Genomic DNA, 22,925 nt, shown 5'->3' on the forward strand with positions numbered 1-22,925 from the left:
TCGGAGGGAGACAGATCTGTCTGTGTCAGGGCCCCGGCTCAGAGCAGAGGCTGCTGGGAACACGCTGTGCTGTGGAAACTCAACACTGACGGACGAGAGGAGATTTGGTTTTGTTTAACCTGCCAAAAGTCTACCGAGTGCATCTCCTTTTGCTTTCTTCTGTCAGAACTGTAGTGCAGTCCTGTTAGGAATGAGACCACGGAGGACAAATCTGCACGCTTCAGTATCAACAAGATATGGGGGAAGTCAAATCCAAATCGCTACAAATGCATTACAGTTCCTTGACAAATTCTGTTCCTGTCATTCTAAAGGCATCTGTCTGTCTCCCTGTCCATCGATCCGCCGATCCATGCAGTTGTTATCATTCTTGTAACTGAATAGTTTTACATTTATTATAAAAAACATCATTTTGTTTATGCACAGCAAACATGTATTTCTTTTTATTTTAGTCTTGTTTTTTTTAAATAAGCACTCAGGATACATTTAGTTGACAAGGAAAGTGATTATGAGATCCTTGTTTTCTGAAAGAAAATATAAAAATTAAGTTATGCTAAAAAAAGTAAATACGTAAATAGACTTGAATTGAATTGAGTTACTTGGGAACGAAATGTATCTTAATATGAAGATTTTAATAATACAAAGTAATGTATTTTTGCAGTGTGCTTACATTATTGCCTATAAATCTTTATTTGATGTTGTTTAAAATGGGGTGAATTGCCTACTGTAGTCAAGCAGCCAACAAGTGTCCTTAAATATTTTTTAAATCATCCCATAATACACGAGTTACGTGTATGGTAACACGGTTTCTCATGCTTGAACGTGTGAACTGTAACCGGCTGTGCTTGTGCCCTGGTGTTTTGTATTTGGAGGTGACTGAAACATGTCACAGCGTCAGTGGGCGAGCCAATTTCCCCAGCAACCCTCTTTCATTTGTTAAAGTTTGCTGTACAGCAAGGCTACCTCACTTCAGTAACTTTGTAACAAAGTATAGCCCTGAGATTTCTATTTCATACTGACCAAAGATTGCTTCGGCTGCCTCATTCCACCTTTTGTACGGCCAGTATTCTGCGTCTGACCTTTCTTACTGCTGCAGTCAATAGTGAGTGCTTGTGCTGTGGGCCCTGGACACGGCCGCGCAATTTACAGCTGGGGACCGTACTGTCCGGCCTTTGTTTCTCTGTCTTTACGTCTCCTCTCTTAATTAAAGCGGTATTGAGGTTTTAATAGCCGTTTATTGGGTCTGTAATGATGGAGAAGGCTTTGATTTTTCTGCTTTACATTTACGGTTATGCATTCGGCGGATGCTTTTATCCAGAGTGCATTCGATCTATACATTGTTTTTATTCAGTATGTAGGGTTTCTTACACAAATTAAGACAATACTGTTATGCTCCTCGTTCTTACCATCTTGTTTTTTCCTCAAGTTTTGCTCGCCTCTTTCTGACATAAATAAATGACTTTGTTAAAGATTTCTGCAATTTCAAAATCACGTTGTTCTCGGTCATCTGGACCTGTATCCAGAAAGTGCGTTGTTGTTTTTTGTTGTAGGACATTCGCAGTTTTTTGGACTAGTAGTTATTATTCCTACACTAATATATCAACTGGTGTTTGTGAATAATATTAGTATAAGGTGTTCCCGCTTGGTCTATTAATAGAAGAGTCTGGACTGTTTTCAATAAATCTTTTGAATTTATAAACACATGCGTATACATTTAGGAAATATCTGCATGTATATATTAACATCTATATATCACGTTTATTATATATAAACATTTATTCTCTTTTATATATTATTTTTAAATATATGCATGTTTGTGTATGTGTTTATATATACAAAATGAATATGCGTAGTACATAGACATATATTATGTAACTTTTTTTGGGATGCGATTCATCGTGGAACCGCCCTACTTGTATTTTACATTCTTTTATATCTAAATACATTTTTTATAGTACTGTTTTTTTTATTTTTGGTATTCATTAGTCAAAGTATAGCACAGTAGTTTGAACTAAATATTCTAAATATTGTTTTTTTTTTGCGTCTGTTTCTAATCGGAGAAAAGATTTGAATTGTAATCCTACAGTTGTAATCATCCATCTATCCTTCTTAAAACTAACCATGATTTAACTATAGTAACCAAAGTTTTTATTTAGAGTAAAACCACAATAACCACGAATTGACTGTGGGATTACACAGTTTAACCAATTATGGTTATACAAATGTTCATGAATCTGCCTACAAACATACTTTACTTTACTAAAATTAAACCATTTGTCATTTCGCTGAAGGTGGATATCTGAAATAATTATTGATAAATCCTGTTTAATCAACCACTTCATATTATCGAGCAAAATCTGATTACAGATCCATGTGGCAAACGTTTCTTTAAAATGTGTCAATCGCAAGATGGGGATGATTCTGAACATGAATTTCATCCGAGCCGGCGGTCTGTCTCGTCCTTCTGGCAGGCTGTTTTAAAAGCTATCGATCTCAACTAGCTAAGGTAGCGCGTGATGTTTTGGACCTCGGCGGTGGCGCTGGGGCTATTTGAATTCCATTCAGATATCCAATAGCCACTTGGCTGTACATATTTCATAAGCCAGACGCTTCAGCCACTACATACTTCAGTTTTTATTAGTCTCCAAGATCAAGAAACCAAATGTTAACTAATCAAACAGAAGGACGGTGGAGAGGCTTTATAGAAATACATATTTATGAATGATACGGTGTCCGTCCAAATGTCCAGACATTTGTATTTGTGGAAGCACAAACCAATCCGAGTTTCTGCCCGTGCGTGTCTCACCTGTGCTCTTTACGCTAAGGGTTCCTCCCTGCTTAATTTAGACTGTCCTTAAAATCCCGCTTTACGGACACAGAGGTTTACTGTTTCAAGAGAGGGTTGTGAGGATCTGTTCAGGACGGGACGGAGAGCGACGGCAGCTTGGGTTTCTTTTTTTGGGTGAAACTAAACTCTGGTGGACACAGTTAAAGGGACAGTTCACCCAAAAATATAAATTCTGACAATGTTTTGACCCTCATGTTGTTCGCGACTGTGGAACACAAAAGAAGATATTTGGAGAAATGTCTCGGTGGTTTTGTGTCGATGGGTGCCAAGTTGTATGGTTACCAACATTCTTCAAAATATCTTCTTTTGCAGGTTTGGGATGATAAGAGGTTAGAAAATTATGAATGAATGTTGATTTTGTTCAGTTTTTCAACCATATATATGCCGTCTATAAATCAATAGTACATTTTTTTTGCAAAGTAACGTTGCCAACCATTGGCCCGGCATGCATGATACACCAGGTTGTCATTGTATTCACAGATTTTGACAAGGTTTTTTTAAAAAAAGTATGTTTAGTACATCACTGTTGTGTAAACGAACCCTTTTTATAAGCAGTAGAATTTGTTGTCGTTGAAATGGTTTGAATATTGGCAACTAGAATGTCTGGCCAGACCGTTTTCTTGGCAAGACCAAATCTTTACTTCAGATCCGCTTCAAAGAAAGACACAACCTGCTCGACTGTTTTCTGTAAGTGGCTTTCACGCACCGTCTGAACTACACTAACAGTTTTCTTTTCAAACCCGCCGTGCGCTGTCTCTCGCCATCTAGCACCTGTAAACAAGCAAACCTGTTGAAATATCAGAAGCCGCAGCTGTTTGTTAATACCATCAGCAGCGTGTTAACAGCAATCTGATGATTCTGATCTGGTTTTCTGCCTTTTATTCCTGTGTGTGTGTAATGAGGGGAGAGTGTGAGGTAATCACAGCGCTTCATCGGACCACTGAACAAAGTAATCTGTTCATTTGCGATGGGCCGCGGACGAGAAGAGCTAAACACAAGCGGCTGGAATGTGCTCTTCCTTCCTTCCTTCCTCCTGTTTTAGTGGTGACATTCTTGTCTTGTGTGTGTGTTTGTGGGGATTAGGAGTTTTGGGGATGTACATGTTGTCGAGAAAGTGGATTTCGGTCAATGATGCATTATGAAGTAAGGTCACCGTCTTGGGAACGTCACCTTTGAAGTGTGTAAGTAATCTCGGGATAGGGAGAACCTTTTCAAACCTCGAACTGGGTTTATCTGCTTTCCATCTTTATAGCTGCATTTACTTTACTGTAAAACATTATCGACACATCAGAGCTGAATCTACAGCACCAAGTATAAATGTGTGTTCTTTTCTTAAGAATAATAGTTTTTAAAATTATGAAATAACTACGGGAATTATGGTGTGACCTGAAGAATATCCAAAATAAATAAAAATGTGTTTTATTTCATCTTCAATGTTTTCACCCTTTGTATGGAAATGTCATTTTATCAAAGCAGTTTCTTGAGGTCTCACCCTGAGACATAAACGGTATTGAAGGAGTTCACATCTATTCTGGATTCTTTTGGGCCATTTATCTTTATAATTTGGTCCATTTAGCACAAGACATTTGTTTAAAAAAAAACATTTGGCGTTTAGTATGTCTAGACATTTTTGTTTAGAAATTCATATTTAGTTTTTTCCAAAAATATTAATTTAAAATATTCATACATAAAAAACTTCATATAAAAATGTTTGAATGACTATAGATAGAGTTTTTTACACGTTGGTTTCTTTTCTTTTAAGCCATAATAACTAAGAAATGAACATAATAAAAACATGATATTTGAGCGTTTGAGTTATCTCATTTTGGAACCAAACTCTTCATATATGAATACATATCTCTATTTCTGTCATATTGCATATTTTGCAAGTCATCACATTTTTTACATCAATATTGTCTTCAACCCTGTAAAAAACAGATCATTTAAATCGTGTGATATGCACTATACAGTATTCTGCAAATTATCACATATTACATTATGCATTAAAATGCAATATTTCATCATTCTTAACATTTGAAAAACATTATTCTCTTTTTCTCACCAGTCATTCACCAAAACTTTGACTATTTAAATCAGTCGAACGACCAAACGACTGTTAAATTCAGGAGGTATCAAAATCACTGTTATTGCAAACCATTTTGTTATTTTTAAAACTTAGTTATGCAATATATTTAAAAGCCCTTTTTACTTACGCATAATTTGCCCTAATGTTCAAATAGTTTTACTCTTCTCTCTGTAGGTTGTGGAAGTTTCCACACAGTCTGTCGCCATGCAATTCATTCAGATGGATGACGGTATTTGGTTGAAATCTCCTCATTGCATTTAAACGTTTCCGTCCGGCATCTCTCGTGGCCACTAGCGTTCTTTAGACTAAAGCATTGGGCTCCACTCTTCTGACCCTCGGTGTCGAGTCTTAATGAGCATTGCTTGGACGGAACGGTGACGCCTCACGTATGCGCGGGACCCCGTGAATTATTACTTTGCATAAGAAAATGCCAAATGTGAAACAGTTGTCTCTTTTCACGGCAGAGCGCCGGTCAGGCAGAACGCATCACAGGCTATTAGGCCGCGTCAACAGCCTCAACTCATCAGCTATAAAATCATCTGTGATTATGTGGAAAGGTTGGAGCATTTAAATTTGCATTTGAATGATGACGCGCCAGGACGTTTAAGCGTGCGATGATGAATTTAGATGCGTGGCGGATTGTTTCACCCGCTTAACAACTCGCCCCGAGGGCTTTTGTGTTCTCGAATTTGTTTGTCGTTCGCGTTTCACGAACCACTCGAACGTTCTGTCAGTGCTGGTTAATTGTTCGGCTTAGAGTTGAGATAAATGGTACTTTTGGCGGTTTATGGAAGATTAATAGCAGTGCCATGTCTGAACGCTGCCTTGTTATTGAAATATTCATATATTTTCATTATGTCTCGAGGAAGGAAATGGTGTTCGATGCATTGATGCATGTGCAAATCGTTCAGCACGTCGTCGTTTTTCAGATGTTTTGCGTTCAGGTTTTTTATGTCTTTGACAAGAAAACACCAGTAACTAACATCCCCTATAGAGTTGAAGACTTTTCTCTTAACATCTGCGTTAGGTTTTAAACTATATTCTCCATCCCCAGTGAGAGAAACATAAAGGAGAGTTCAGGTGAGAAAATGTGAGTCCATGTATCATAACCGAACTCAATTGACTGTGAACATTTAAAACTGGCTCAGAAATTGCTGCAGAGAGGCACTTGTGAGACGCAGCGATGCATTATTCAACGCATGCACCGCTGCGAGAGGCTCAGTCAGGGCCTGCTCACTTCCACATGCGCCGGCAGAACACCGTGTGACGGTTCTGATCTCAGGACAAACCTGAGGTGGTGCTCGGACGCCCCGCAAACCCTCCAGCAAGACTAACAAACGTCCATCGCTAAAGTTCACCAGAGTCACGATCCAAGCATTTCTGTATTCGATACCAATGGATCTTAATCACGGTGGGCGGCATATATAATTGAACAGGAATAGAAATGAGACCGTTGTGTGTACCTTGGTGTCGATTGTAAGTTCAGTAGACTTGTTTTAGAGAAGCCATTCTAAGAGTTCAGCTCTTTGGTAATGTTGGATGTTGAAAGATGAGTGGCATTATGTGATGGGAATCTGCATAATGTGGATGAGTTCTGTAACGCATTGGTGCTTTAGCAGAGGTGTGTGTTCTTCACAGGTTATTTGTGGCCGTCAAACACTAACAGAGTTCTCTTATGGAGACACCTACTCTCTGAACCGCACAAACTGTCTCTATTCACGGATAGAAATCAGACTGAACTCTCAGCACAGTTTTGTGTTGTTTTGTGTAGATGTCCAGTCTTCTAAATGTAGGGAAGCTTTTTCCTGGCATGGTTTCTGAATGCGACATCCTCGTCTCATTCATATTTAAAGGGATAGGTCAACCATCACTCAGATTTCTGTCATCACGGTCTCTTTATTCTGTGGTGCACAGAAAAAGATCTTTTGAGAAATGTCTCGGCGGTTTTATGTCCATACAATGGCAACAGAGGGGTCAATGCTGTTTGGTTACCAACGTTCTTCAAAATATCTTCTTTAGGGGTCTGCAGGAGAACATCATGCATGTTTGTAATGACATGAGGATGAATAAATGATGAAAACTATTTTAATTTGTCTATCCCTTTGAAGGAGTGGTTTTCCCAAAATTGTAAATTTTTCCATTTTTTGCCCAAACGTTCCAAAGCGCTTATATCTGTCTAAAGTAGAATTATCATGGAAATAAATAACAGCATTACGTTTTAGAGCAATAAGGAGCAAATGTTATAAATGACAGACATTTAATTTTTGTGTGAACTATTTCTATAAGGCAAACATGATCCATAAACCAGTCGGATATTGATTTTGGGCTTGACATTTTAGTTTCACGGTGTTAAATGTGGATTGTCTTGTTTTAGGAGATCTGCGATGAATCAATCACGTCGCGACATCTTGAGACATCCCAACACTAATTGCTTTGAATGGCTGCAGGAAGTAGATTTCTTGAAAAGGTTTTTGTAACATTTAGTCGTCTGTTGTCTGAGCCTTTATTTGAAGGCCTTTTGATTTGTATATTTTTAATGGTATTTTAGAATCCAACCAAATTAAATCACCACAAAATAGACCAAGTATTACTATTTTCTTTTTTAATGCTAACACTCGTGCCCATTCGCGTCCTTGGCAGCCCAACTCTTTCATTTAACTTCTCGATGGCTCTTTATAGCTATTAAATTAACAAAGTTTGGGGGAGTTATGTCATGAAGTGCTAAACATTCAAAAGGATCATAAAGAAGCGTTTCCGTGGCCATTTAATATACCGTGTTTTTACTAGAGTTACAGAAAGAGGCTTTGTGTTGAGCGAGGGCAGAACCGCTTTTTAAAGAAACACAAGTTTTCCACTTTGAAATAAATTGTGACTACATTTGCCTTTTCAGTTGTCAATCTCCTTTATGATTTTTGTGATTTTTATGATTAGGATTTGCGTACAGTGTTGAAGTGGACTACTATCAGGGCCAGCCATTACTTTTCTGTCTCTCCAAGTATGTGTTATATTGTTAACAGTAGATTGAATTATAGATTGGCAAATTATTGCTTTTAAGTATTAACATTTGCAATGTTAATTTCAGATCATCAGCTAAAATATATTTTCCACTTATATCACATACAATTCCAATTATAATGTTATTGCTTCATAAGTTTAGTTTCATTGTTTCATTGTATATAATGTATATAAATATATAATTTAGACCGGCTTACAGAGCGTGAGTAAACCTTGTCAGGGTCTTTATTTTTACGACCTTTATAAAGTGATTTTTTTAGATTACGTAGGAAAGTCTTTGTCCTAAACATCTGATAGACTCTTCACCATACGCGACACTTTAAAATTATTATCACAAGCAATATAAGATAATGGGGTGGTCATTACTCGCGTTGCCGTCATGTCTCCGTATATCGTCTGCTCTTGAAATATGATGCATCCGCTGTGCTTACAAGCCACTTAATATCAGAAAGTCTAGCGTGTGTAATGATTTATCCTTCAGCTGTTGTAATGTGCGTCGTGTCTGGGTTATGGGCTAAATAATTAGCTGACTGTAGTTAGACTGATTGATGAGACCGAGGCGGATGAGACGCTTCTCTAGCCGTCCTAATGTCACCGTAAAAAGGCGAAAGCGAGCGGCAAATGGCCACATAATATACTGCAGCTGCTGGTTTGCGAGATGCTGATGTGACACCAGAGTGCTTTGGTGAATCTGTAACAAGTTGTTTTCTGTCATTATTCTTTGTTTTTTTCGGACACGTTCTGAAACGAGACCGATGTAAAATGCATCGCATAGCAAAGCTCATGCCTTCAATAGAATAAAGATGTTTACAGACGTTGGAGCTGTTTGAACTTTTGCTGGCTGCTTGATTTTTGATTTACACAGCGCTAGATTTGATAGTTTGTGAATGTGCATGACAACAATGGTTGTTGGTTGAAAATGAACCCTTAATGCATCAACATTGGTGGATAACTTTGCCTGATTGGATGATTTTGGCTCATGTCACACAAAATGTACAGACAGCCTTGAATCCGTCACATGAAGTGTTTTCTATATTTCCCATTATTGATACAATAGCAGATGGTGCATTAGACAGGAAAGATAATGGTATCCGCCACTAGTTTTCTACAGGATTGATTCCTTCTGGTTATATTTAGCGTTTCGATTTTAGAGTGATTGAAAACCCGTAGAATAACACAATTGTAACCGTGGGAATTATATTGTGACTGAAAGCACTTTAAATAGATGGATTGAAGATGCTAAAACATCACATAAAGTAGTCACCGTTTGACTAGAATTTGCAATTTTATCATCCAGCTATTTGATGTCTTCACCTGGGAAGTTTGAAGATTATTAGAGGAATTTCCATCTATGCTGGACTCTCATTGGCTATCATTTTGTAATCCATTTTTAATGACAGAAATGAATATGTTGGCACAATTATATTTTTGTTTATAAAGTAACACTTTTCAATATGGTGTTATTTGTTGACGGCTGTAAATGCATTTGCTGACAATGATCAATTTTGTTTTTAAGCATTTATTAGTACTTGTTAATGTTAATGTCAATACAGTTGTTCATGTTAATTCATGGGGAATTTACTTATGTTTACAGACACAACATTTGATTTAAAAATTATGATTTTAGTAAATGCAAATGAAATTAACATGAACTAAGAACAATACTTCTAATGCATTTATTATTCTTTGTTAGTTATTGTTAGCTAATTCCTTTTCTAATTGTTTACAAATAGCATCTTATTGTAAAGTGAAACCATGATTTTAAACATTGGAACACCTGTTAGAAACATTTAGATGAAAATATTTTTAAGGTCTTGACATTTTTGTCAAGCAATACTAAACTTTTGTCCGATAATGTGTACATATGTACCGTATCTATCTAAATCAAATATTTAATATCTCCATATACGTCATTGTTCGCTTTGAGCAGTTTTATGTGCATCTTAAAGCTGAAATCTGCTCTTTTTTGGGGGCAGTAGAATAAACAAAAATCAGTAATTGTACAAGCAATTTTACATCGGAAAGATGGCAATAGAGAGTCATAAGTTACAGAAATCAGCTCTGAACGGAACTTCAATAACCACTTTGCTCACCTTTAAAAATAAAACCGTATCAGGTAAGCTTTTCCCGAAGCTTTTGAGACATATTCGAGCAAATACACTAAATTGACATATGAATTCAATATGTTTAAAAATATTAAGGTTTTTATTTTAAAGCTGTATCACCGAGGCGTAATTCTCTAGATGCCTCTGATTTGAAAGAAGTTTGTTTTTGCAGGTAATGAAGACAAAGGCACTGATTCACAATGTGATGTTTGCAGTGTACTGCCGAAGCGAGAGATCGGAGGAGAAAAGACGCCGATGTATCAGTTGAACAGGCAGACAAACGCTTGAGAGGCGTAATCGCATGTTTACCAGATTGAAATGATTACAGCTCTGTCACACTCGCGGCCCGTCGTCCCGGAGAATAAAATCCTGAATATTACGCTGATTTACAAAGAGCAGCCTTGTCTCTACAAATTGACTGCGTGACTGACAGGCCAACTACATTAAAGATAAGTACACAGGGTAAATGTACACCCGGCTCTGGCAGGTGTGCTTAGTTTTGGGTCTCTCCGTCTTGTTTTTCTGTCAGGGAAGCCACGGTGTTGTGTGGGTCTTTTGGAGAGCTGATCTGAGCGCTTTGGCAGGCTTGGGTGTCCGTGCCGAGTGTCTTTGAGAGCGTCGGGCTACAGACGGAGAGTGAAGCTACTTCATGCTTAGGCTGACATTGATACAATAGCAGATGGTACATTAGACCGAAATTATCACATTATCCGCCTCCAGTTTCTGCACTACGGTTTCGTTCCGCTGCTGCACATATGCAGGACTCGCAAACATATTGGCGGATTGATCACTTTTGGTTGTTTGTTTTACCGTGGTCAACTACAACACTTTTAGTGTGAATGGTGTTTTTTAAAAGGTCGTGGGATGGGAGAGTTGTGTTGCCAACAGTGATGGACCGATATGTCGTCGTTGGTGTGCTGGTGGCCGTATCGACGTTCTCTAAAATCTGTTGTGTTGTGAAGTCTGTTGCTGCTTTTCAGCGGTAGGAGATTGGAGTCAGATACACAAATCTTTGGAGATCTGCAGAGGAAAGTTCAGTCTGAAAATGTGGACAGACATGCTGAAAAAAGGCCTGAAGGTCTGAGTGTCAGTGAGAATGAAAATTCAGTTGCGCTACGGACAAAAAGGAAAAGCGTGTGTGCTTCAGTTGTTGAGTCCTAGCGCAGGGCTCGTGTGTCCAAAACACCTTCCATTGAGATAAAACACGTTCTACATGAGCACTCGGGTTTGCCTGGACCCCTATAGAGAGGCTTTTTACAATTAGGTCTACATTCTGATTATTTCATTTACTCACCCTTATGTCATTCCAAACCGGTGTGATTTCATTTTTTCTTTCAGATATTTTGAAGAATGTTGATAATGCCATTGACGTCCATTCTATGCTTACAAATTTTTCAAAATATCTTCTTTTGTGTTCCACAGTGTCAAGGAGGTTTTGAGGGTAAATAGTTGATGACAAACTCTTTATTTTTAGAATGAACTATCCCATCAGAGTGGCAAATCCTAAAGCCTTTTTAAAAAAGTCCACGACTCCAAAACATTGTTTACATTTTGAACAACTTGTGTGCACAATTTTATATTGTGTCAGACATTGTGGCGAGTCAATGACCCAGGGCAATTCCAACGTTATGGACGTGACATAAAAATGCTCAGAGAATGAGTTTGTTACGAATATATTGAGCCATCTGTTTATTTACTAAACCCTTGTTGATAGAGTCCAAACATGAATAAATGTCAGTCTATGAACACATTTTCTATTTTAAAAAAGGATGTGACAAAAGAAGGATGCGTTTTTTGGGAGACGACAAACTTTGTAGAATTTCTGTTAAATAAAATGTTCAATCCTGAAGCAGTAATACCCAATGAATGGAGAAGGGATGCCTCTTTATAGACCATAAACTATTTACTTTATTTTAATTGTCATGTCTCTGAGGAATGGATGTGACAATCCTGAAGACGGTACTTACCCGACTATGAAAATTCATGCACTTTAAATTTGTAAAGCATTTGTCTTATTTTTAGAGAGATCTCACATGGGAATTTGAACCACCAAATGTTAATATCTGTGCTGTTACCATAGTAAAAACTGTTGTTATTTCATGGTAAGGTTGACACAGAATTGCCCCAGTTTACGGTTCTGTCATGTTCAAGCTCTTAACAAAGGCTCATCTCAACCAAAGCACTAAATGATGGACTTTAGTCTCTGACATGTGTTTAAGTGTCATTAATGAATTAATTGTGTTTAGACGACTTGATTCGATTAAGTCCCCAGCATGTAATGGTACTGTGCAGGTGTGTTGTGATTCCATGACTGTTTCTGGAAAAACCGAGTACAGCTACAGAAGTAAATTACTTTCAACCTTGTTATGATATTTATATTTTTACTCAGAAATGACCATAAATGGCAGTTTATAAAACGCATACTTTAAAGCTGCAATCTGTAACTTTTGTTGTTAGTTACTTTAAGTACTTATCTTTACATATTTATCACTTTTATTTATGTTTGATAAAAAAAAGTTGTGGATTGCAGCTTTATTTTGAGATTACTGGCAAAAGGAATATCTAGTGAGATTTCAGTATATAAGACAGTCCTGGTGGAAAGACCAATAAAATGCAAAGTAGAGATGCATCGACGTATCGGCCATTAATCGGTATCGGTCAATAAAAGCCACTTTTCACACGATAGTTTAAAAACTGCCAATGGTGAGGGCCGATATATGCTGTCAATCAAAAGAAGACAGGTGAATGCAATGAATTTGTGCTCTCTTTGTAGAAATGTTAATAAACATCACCAGTTTAATTTAAATGGTCATTATATGAATAAATAACATTTAGAAAGTTAAGAAATATTTCAATTTATTCATCGCATCTCTAATACAAGAGAAACTTACCCAACGTTCTTGTCCACCATCATCCCGAGCGGTCAGGAGAATCCCTGGGGCTAAACGACGACCTCTGGTCTCCTCTAGCATTTAAACCAGGATGACATGGATTTTCAAATAACCATCCAAGTTAATATTTAAGATGAATCGTGCGTAATGATTTCTGACCGAGATTGAATTAGAATCGCATCCCGGCCTCCATCCGACAAAACCAAAGGAGAGCGATCTGTTGCGCGTCGAAACAAACACACGGGCTTGTTTGTATTTATAAATGTAATTAATGTCTGTCCGCGCTATTTGCGTGCTTGTCATATGGAGTGTTCCGTCGGAGGCACATGAAAGCAAGAGGCTCTCGTAATTGTGTTTACATCCACAGATAAAAATCCCCGGGCTGTAATGATCAGTAATTATAAATATTTTCCCGGGTTTCACGGACCGTAGCCGCGTCCATTGTGTGGCGGTGAAAACAGGTTGCATGGCTTAATTATGACATTGCACAAGAGTAAATGTAGCAGCGCGCGCTAAACACTTCCACTGGCATAATCACACCGTGAGCCGACTTTAAAGAGCTCATTACTGTTAGCTTTCTAAGGAGCGCTTTATTAAACACAGTTACCTAATAAGCGTCTTTGGTGGTGCAAATTGCCCAAAATGGTAATGAGTCTGATTAGGCCACGTTTCAATTATGACAGCTTCCTCCTAGGGCGTCTGCATCCATCCTCCCGCCAGAGAGAGAACACGGCCCTTTTATGTGAAGGAATCTAGCTAGAGATTGAATATTGATGCTGAGACTGCATGCGAGTTGTGACTCGATAGTGACGGATCAAACCATAACCGCTTTACTTTTTGTGTTGCATATTTCAGAAGTCTTCTTTTTTTATGATGTTTGGGGGTATCTTGTTAAAGGGTGTAGTACAAAAAACGTCGGTTTACATAGAAAGGGGAAACGGCGCAAACGTCCTGTCCAGTACTTGTGTTCTCACAGATGTATCTGTCGAGCGCTTGAGCATCCGAAATGGCCAAAATGCACATCCCTTAGAGTATACACACACATAGGACACGCACGGAATAAATCCACCTCATAGCTTCCTTTCAGCAACACAGTAATGAATTGAGAATGGTGCGAGCGGCTGTCCAATTTACGCACTGGGAAATTGGACAGACAGAGCGCCAGCGAGCCGTTGTTTGCTTAAAATCGGCCAAGGCTAGCCAGATTAATAGATCCGAAAAAGGTCAGCTACTCTGTCTCATTGGCCATGATCACAGTGTCTGAAATTACACACCGCAGTGTATCTCTCTCTCTCTCTCTCTCAGTCTCCCCACCAAACCTCTGCGTGTTGATCACTGTCAGAACTACCAGATCCATTAGATGAGCAGAGATGATCAGTAATTACTGTCAGATTTGTTATAGTTTGTAATGGGTGAGGACATATGGTGTCGTTAATCATAAAAAAGCAACCGTTATTGCCTTTATAAATTAAGATGTTTTTGTTGTTATGTGGCTTTGGTTTTGTTTTAGGGAAGTGAGTTTTTGTAAATCGTCTCCCCGTGCGCATTTAGGCAGATGCCTTTATCCAAAGTGACTTAAAGGGATAGTTCACCCTAAAATGAAAATGATTTCCTTATTTACTCATCCTCATGCCATGTCAAACCTTTATGTCTTTCTTTTGAGGTATTGCGATGTTGAGGCACAATGTGATAGCATGCTAAATAATGCGATATTCGATATGCTAAACGATATTTCTTTTTCTAAAATCAATTTAAATTGTATTAAAATATATTAAAGAAATTATATAACCAACATATATTTCACATTATATTAGGAAAAAGAAAGCATCACTGCAACTTCTTAAAGCGAACAGCCATGTTTTACTGTTGCATTAAACAAATCCGACTTTTTGTAAATGCCATAATTTTCTAAAATAATGAAAACAAATTCCGCGGATGGTCGATTGACACCCACGCATACCCCAACTAACATCTCCGTACACAACTTTTTGGAGAATTTAATAGCTCGATATATGCGATATACACATGTATATGCAGCCCTACTCTCTTTCTTCTCCAGAACACAAAAGAAGATATTTTGAAGAATGCCAGTGACCAAACAACACTGAACCCCATTGACTTCCATTGTATGAACACAAAACCACTGAGACATTTCTCAAAATATCTTGTGTGTCATATACAGGTTTCGAATAACATCAGGGAGTAACCATCCCTTTTAAAAACAGAACTGAAATTGTTTGTTGTAAAAGTAAACAAAAATGTCCTAAAAGTTGTATATTTTTATATGTAAACGTTGCATTTAATGTTTGTTTAGATTACCATGAACATACACAGCCTTTGACAACAACAACAGAAGAAATGTACATTTATACCTCTTGCTTTTTAAAGTTAATATTAATGCGTTTCACTGCCTTAGCTGTGCCAAATAATTTGTATACATTATTGTTCTCAAAGCTTTTGCGTGTTTCTGTAACGGATTCTGTAAAGCCGCTGAAGGTCTCGAAAGTTTCGAAAGCGATGAACTTTCAGAATCTCTTGTCTAATGAAGTCCGGCTGGCGATCAATCAGTCCTGCCTGCTTTTGTTCTGCATCTCTGCCAAATGGACGACAGTGGACAGCGTAATCTAAGATTTTCCAGGCGTAAAGTAGAGCAGCCGACTGTAGTAAATTAAACAAAGGGTGTTTGTGAGAAGTCAATCAGGGAAATTGAGCTCCGGAGTCCTTTCGGACGTCTCTCTTATATACAAATAAGTAATAATACAGCCGATCTCATTTCGGCTCTGATAGACTACAAAGATGTAGTCAAATAGTTCAATAATGGAGTTATTTTGTGGAAAAAAAATGAAGAATTGCATTGCAGGCTGATTCACGCCCCTAATTGTTTTGCTTGCGCTCCTAAAAATGAAAGAGAATTGGGCTGGAGACCTGTTTTTAAATGTGTAAAATGCACCCTGTGTGTAAGGCCTCTTAGGAACTATGACATTACTGTAGATCGGTGCTGATCAAAGTTCTAGCGCCGTGTTCCCCAACAGTCACAGATTCCGCTGATGACAGATTAGAGAGTCCCGAGTGACATTTTTATACCTGTAACAGTGATAAGAATGTCCTTTTGTGTTATTTATATGTGCGGCAGTGCTAACCGTAGCTTGAACACAGCGTGGAGCTGGAATACTGTTGATTTAGTGGAGATGAAGCTCGGCCATGATTCATCTTCCCATCCTCTTTCATTCTCCCTCTCGCGTTCCACCTCCGTTGTACTGTCCGCTCTTAGACTCAATAATTTTTCTGGAATGTCTTTGGTCGTGCTGAGCAGCCGTTTTATGTTTAAATACGCTTTGGGTGACGGGTTTATCTGAAGGGTTAAAGCGAGCCTTTCAATTGAAGAAAAAATGCAATTCACAAATATCGGCACGCACATGAGGTGGATACTGTAATTCAGAGCCGAGCCCCCGTAAAAAAGCCACGTCTTTGTGTCATACCGCTTTGATCTACGTAAGGAAGGTTTTATTTTTATAATGGTTTGGTATTAGTGACGGAAAGTGAATTTAGTCTTTTGTTCAAACGCAGAGCGCTTGGTAAAACCCATCATACTGCGAGACGAGAGCATTGTTTGAAATCTCTCGGTGGCGCTTCCGAGGATTTCAACCTCTTGAAATGTCTTACTTTGTTGTGGAGCAAGTTAACACCCACATTCCTCACAAAGAACCGGCTTTGAGAGGAGCCACGTATATATATATATATATCAAATGTATATGAAAGTGGAACATGAAAGCAGAGTAATAAATTAATTAACAAGTGGATGTACAGAGGCAGAGAGAGAACCTCTGAATTCCCAAGGTAATGTTCCCGAAGCAGCACAGCTTATGTCCATAAAGAATGAAAAGGTTGAGTTTTTTGCGTCTTGTATTTCGCTTGTGAAATAAATCAACATGCACTCTATAAACAGAGAAAAAGATGTACTGTATGATTAATTTAACAAAATAAACAATATAGGAGTTTATTTTTCTTGGCTGCAGTTTTTTACTTTCTCTCTTGATTCTCTTTTTTATAAAGCTTGAAAAAACAGCCAAGGAAAAAATGAAGAGACCTTTTTTTAAATACCATTTTCAGTTTCTCTGAATGTTTAGGTTAAAATGATTATTTTAGTTTCAAACCGTGTCCTAACCAAACGCGACGCGGCGCTGTGACATGTGATAAAGCGTATCTTTTCCATGTTAATCAGAGGTTTTTCCCTAACCAGCCGCGACAGGGCTGTGCGACGTGCAACGGCCGTCTTCATTTTGGAAACGGTTTCTATTTCTGTGACATCCCGGCTGACAGCTCTGCCTACACAACGATCTCATTCGATGTTAATTCTGCAACTCATGAACATTAATCGGCAAACATGGATGATAACAGGCTATATACATTTGATAACATGCGTTTAGATTCTGAAATTATAGTATAGCGTCCGGTGATGCATCACTGAAGACATGAGAACAGGACGGGTCTCTCTGCATGTTCAATCTTCAGCTGTTCTGATTGGCTGTTTTTTGTGATTTGATCGTCACGCCACGCCCCTTTTTCGAGTTCGGTATGGACAAACAAATTGGCTAAGGAATCGCATTGCTTTTGGTTAGGATGCTGTGTTATTCTTTGAAGTCTAACAACAACATTTCTCTCAAATTTCCAACAAAAATATTTTTATTTGTAGAAAAGGTCAAAATAAAAGAAAACATGCACTGTGCTTTTTTAGATCTCAAATACTGCAAAGAAAACAAGTTCATATTCACTTTCAAGCAAAACAACAGTAATGTGTGTACATAAATAACTATATATTTATAAATTCTTATTAAATATATTGTTTATGCAGTCTTTCATATTGCTGTCGGATGACTTTGTCACTCCTGAGGTTTGATTTTGTTGAAATTTAACAGGCACTGGACTGGATTGACCACAATCCATCTAGAAATTGATTGACATAGATTGACCAATCAGAAGAAACATCAGCTTCAGGACCACCGACTCATGCAAAATATTCAACAAAAAGAATAGGCAGTCTTTCTATCTCAAGCAGCCAAAATCAGGAAAGCATTCTGGGAAACGTAGAAAGTGAGTTTTTATTCTGACTGTGCTTTATTTAATAAGTGTTGATTATGTGTCAATCAGAATCTTTCATATTTCACAAACAGTAATTTTGCACTCGAAACGTGAGACTGAATGAAGGGAAAGTTGTGGAAATGATCCCAGAATACAGTCGAGTAGGATTATTGAGTGTGTTTGTTTTAATTCTCAGACATTTATGTTGTGATCGGTTGATTGTAGTGTTAAAAGTGCCGTGCGCCTGGCTTTAGCGATGCTGGTTTTATCCCTGCACTTATTAATGGGCTTTACTGGCATATGTGCCATGTTCTCTCCGGCTTCCTTTGTCTTCAGACTTTCTTAGTCATTAACTCGCCGGCCTGACAGCTTCGCCAGCCAAAGCAGCCGTCCCTTTGACTAAAACCTTGTAAATTAACACAATTAGCTCAGCATCATCCTGCTAATTAGCTCTGTATGTGTGTGTGTTGTCTGGCCAGGCTACTGAGAGACTCGTGCGAGGGAAAACCACATGCCTATCTTCAATTGTGGTGGAATCGCTCTGATGAACACACAAAACTACTAATGCTATTGAGAGAGATTTCTTTTTTGAGCTGGAGGGTTGTGATTAGATTGCAGTTTTTGGATATTCGTCATGATAAATACAGCTAGGAGTGGATGATGTGTCACAGTCGCCATAAGATGGTTAATCGTTCTTATTTTTATGTTGAAATTCAGTTTTTATAAATTTTCATACAGAAGGTTCAGTTAAACCTTGAATTATGTTAATTCTTTACCTGATTTTATGTACAACAAGAAATTTATTTGTTATAAAAATCTATGTTTATTTATAAACTAGATTTTTTTTTATATATTAAAAATGTCGTGATACTTTGTGCGGTGAACCCAGTATTGTGTATCGTATACTCCATTTTCTCGTTTGGCTTGAAGTGTTTTAATTTTAATTGGTGACAGGTTGTTTGTTTTGAATCTTTGGTTAAACGTATATTTTTAACTCGTATCACAGCCTTAAACGCAACACGTTGAAAGCAAAGTGTGAACTGTTTAATTGTTTATTAAAGGTTTAACGGGTTTATATTTTATTCATGATGCCCATACCACAGGGAGTAATTATGTGTGTTTAGAGCCTTGAGAGATTCCGTGTTTAAACGCTCGCTCGCTCTTTGCGATTCAGTCTGTGGCTAACATTATTGGATAGAGAGATCAGGGTATTGTGGCCGAGAGCTCGTAAACACCTCCGTTTCCCGCAATCGCTTCTTTGTGCGATGAATAGTGCCCGTGAGCGCTCAGCCCCGTAAGCTCGGATAAGCGGTAGGTGTGCCTGTTTGAGTACAATAACACTGCGGTGGAGTGCCGTTGTCATCAGAAGTCCATCTTCAGACGACGGCAGCGTGCGTGCGACTGAGACCACCCCCGTCATCCCGACGGCTCTGGAGTAAATGTCTCTTTGATAATCCCATGCTGCGTCTAAGATGACAGCGTGCGCGACTGCTTGTGTTTGCAGATGGAGTTTTGGATTAAACTTGATGGTGGCTTTTGAGCCCCGGAGGCAATAAAAGACAGCGTCTGCGGAGAGAAAAGACAGAGAGACAGAACCCAGAGCCTCAAAGTAAAAGAAGAGAGAGACAGTAGAGCATTAGAGCAAACGGGAGGGAGGCAGGAAGGTTTTTTCCCCCCTCCGCCAGCGCCCCCTGCTCAGGGAGGCGGGCGGCAGACAGAAAGCTGTTGTAATTCATGCCGTGCTGTGGGTTTGTGTGATGAAAGCAGCGGAGCGCTGCCTGGGAGATTGCTTTGCTGCACTCCTCCAAGCAGATTTGAAACTGTCTGGGACTGCTTTAGATGAGAGTTGGATTATAGAGTGACCTGCGATGTCTGTGTCACTCGGCTGTGTGCAGGGTGCATTATACTGTGCTAACCAGGTGTTGGAGGCCCGAATCTGCAGCGTTTCTGCAATAGCAACTGTCAGCAGAACCGGCGATATGAAGCCGGGAGTCTTGGAGAGCTGGATGAACGGAAATGGAAAGTAATATTTGGCTGCTGTTGTTGGGGTTGTCGCGGCTGTTTATTTGCGTTCTTTTCAATGTAGATCATTGAAGAATCTTGAAGAAGAAACCTTGATATCGGTAGACGGATGTAATGCTAATTATTTTTGACATCCGTTTTGGATGATTTACAAACAGTTGCATGCACTTTATTTACTTGGGTCACTAAGAATGTTTGCAAACGATGACAAGATAGTCAACAGATTTCTTACATTAGGCTAACCAAATATGAGCATTTTTATCTTGTTTTCCAGTTGAAATATCTACAAATCTTAAACAAGACAAATTTACTTCAGACTTGTTTTGTGTGTTTTGTCCTAAATGCTTGCTTGTATCAACATCACGTATTCTTTTTATTGGAAATCTGACATCCTTGATTTTGTGTTCTTCAGGCTTAAAGATGCAGTGGACCCCAGAGCACGCGCAGTGGGCAGAGCAACATTTTGACATCTCGTCCACCACACGTTCCCCTGCACATAAAGCTGAAGCGTACCGTGGACACCTGCAGCGGACCTACCAGTACGCTTGGGCCAATGATGACATATCAGCCTTGACAGCCTCCAACCTTCTGAAGAAGTATGCAGAGAAATATTCCGGCATCCTGGAGGGTCCCGGTGAGCGGGCGCTCCTGTGCACGTACTCCGAAAATGCCCCAGGACTCTTGAACGGCCGCAAATCAGAAAGCGATCCATGGCAGGAGGGAATCTACCCAATGAACTGCGCTGCAGATGTGTTATCTGCAAGTAAGACTGGAATGACGGCTGGCCTGCCTCCGCCAGACGTGACAGTGAGCGTCGGCAGCTCAACAGGGGTGGCGAGCAGCCTGAGCGAGCCCAGCTACTCCAGCAGTAACTGCGGAAACCACTCGGGCATCCCATCTCAGGAATTCGCTAGCAGTTACAATGGCTCGTATTTGCATTCCACCTACAGCGGCGGGCAAAGCACACCAGCTCTACCCTCCCCACACCCCTCACCTTTGCACAGCGCTGGGCTACTTCAGCCTCCGCCCCCTCCTCCTCCAACCCTGGTGCCCAGCTACAACGCAAGTTCTCCGAATCTCTCGAGTTATAACTTCCCTCCAGCAGGCTATCCCCCACAGACTGCTGTCGCCCCGGGCTACAGCCCAGGAGGAGCGCACCCCCCTTCAGCTTACCTGCCCTCAGGCATTGCTGCCCCCACTCCCCTACCTCCTTCCACACTTCCCGGTTACTCCTACCAGTCCCACAACCACGCTCCAATCGCACCGACACCTTTGAACGGCAGCTCGGCCAACACACTGAAAAGAAAGGCCTTTTACATGACGGGCCAGGGAGATATGGACTCCAGTTATGGAAATTTCAACTATAGCCAGCAGCGTTCCTCTCAAAGCCCCATGTACAGGATGCCAGACAACAGTCTCGTTGACTCAACCAGAGGGAATGGATTTGACAGGAACGTTGACGTATCATCATTGGCCTTTAAGCCCACTAAGCAGTCGATGCCTCCAGATCAACAGCGGAAGTTCAGCGGGCAATCCGGCAGAGCTCTCACCCCTCCTTCTTACGGATCCTCCAAAGGTTCCTTGGGCTCTTCGTTTGGGAAGTTTGGATCCCCCGTTTTGAGTGACCACAGCGATGACAACAGACAGCATCTCTCTCATTCCATCGGCACCGCTACATCATCCAGCCACCCCGCTGAGGAGCAGTTAAAAAATAGCGATGCCAGTTTGGTGGAGATGGTCACTACTGAGATTTTGCAGCAAACTCCTCCTGTGGACTGGAGTGACATTGCCGGGCTGGAGATGGCAAAAGCCACCATAAAAGATGAGGTCCTGTGGCCTATTCTGAGGCCGGACATGTTCAGCGGAATGGCCACCTTACCTCGCAGCATCCTCCTCTTTGGACCTCAGGGGACTGGCCGGACTCTGCTCGGACGTTGTGTTGCCAGCCAACTCGGGGCTGCTTTTCTTCTGCTCAGCGGCTCAGCACTGGTGACAAAATGGCTCGGAGAGGGTGATAAGATCATCCAGGCATCATTCCTTGTCGCACGTTGCCGGCAGCCCTCGGTCGTGTTCATAAGTGATGTAGATCTGCTCTTATCCGCCCAGTTGAGCGAAGAAAGTCCAGTTAACCGAATCAAAAGCGAACTCCTCCTTCAGCTCGACGGAGTTCTAAGCTCGCCAGAGGAACATGTTCTAGTGGTATGTTCCACCAGCAAACCTGAAGAGATTGACGAGTCTCTTCGAAGGTACTTTTTAAAGCGGTTGCTAGTTCCCTTACCGGACGCCACTGCACGACACCAGATAATCAGCCAGCTGCTCTCACACCACAACTACTGCCTCAGTGACAAAGAGGTTACGCTGCTCGTTCAGCGGACAGACGGTTTTCCCGGGCTGGATGTGGTCCGGCTTTGCCAGGAGGCCATGGTTGGTCCTATCCATGGCATGTCCGGTGCAGACCTTTCGGGAATGATGCCAGGTCAGATGAGACCGGTGTCGTACCAAGACTTTGAGAATGTTTTTTGCAAAATACAGCCCAGCATATCGCAGAAAGAGCTTGATACATACACTGAATGGAATAAGATGTTTGGCTGTAGTCAGTAAAGAGGGAGGGCAAATATAGACCCACGGAGTGACCCGCTGGGTACAATTACGAACTCTTTGGGTGACGCGTGCAGTTCTAAAGTGTTTTTTTTAAACGCAGATGACCCCTGAAGAAGAACCTGTGGAACGGTCAGATAGAGTTGAATGATGCATGGCAGTACTGTAAGTCAAGGTCTGGCCCTTTGCACATAATCCAGACAGAGCAACACTGTTTTTGGGGTCAGTACTCTCAGTACCAAGGAACTCTATAAGTGAGGACAAACTTCTTTGTATGTAAATAT

General features: G+C 40.1%; 1 protein-coding gene across 1 annotated transcript; it reads left to right on the plus strand.

Moving 5' to 3' along the window:
• Nucleotides 1–20,463: 20,463 nt before the first annotated feature.
• On the plus strand, nucleotides 20,464–22,686 carry fign (fidgetin; the record flags this gene model as incomplete). Its single annotated transcript, XM_079465135.1, has 1 exon — nucleotides 20,464–22,686. One exon carries the CDS (start codon nucleotides 20,464–20,466, stop codon nucleotides 22,642–22,644), a length of 2,181 nt encoding a protein of 726 aa, XP_079321261.1. The 3' UTR covers nucleotides 22,645–22,686.
• Between the last annotated feature and the right edge of the window lie 239 nt (nucleotides 22,687–22,925).

This window comes from Barbatula barbatula (assembly GCF_947034865.1).
Source record: "Barbatula barbatula genome assembly, chromosome: 9".
Classification (NCBI taxonomy): domain Eukaryota; kingdom Metazoa; phylum Chordata; class Actinopteri; order Cypriniformes; family Nemacheilidae; genus Barbatula; species Barbatula barbatula.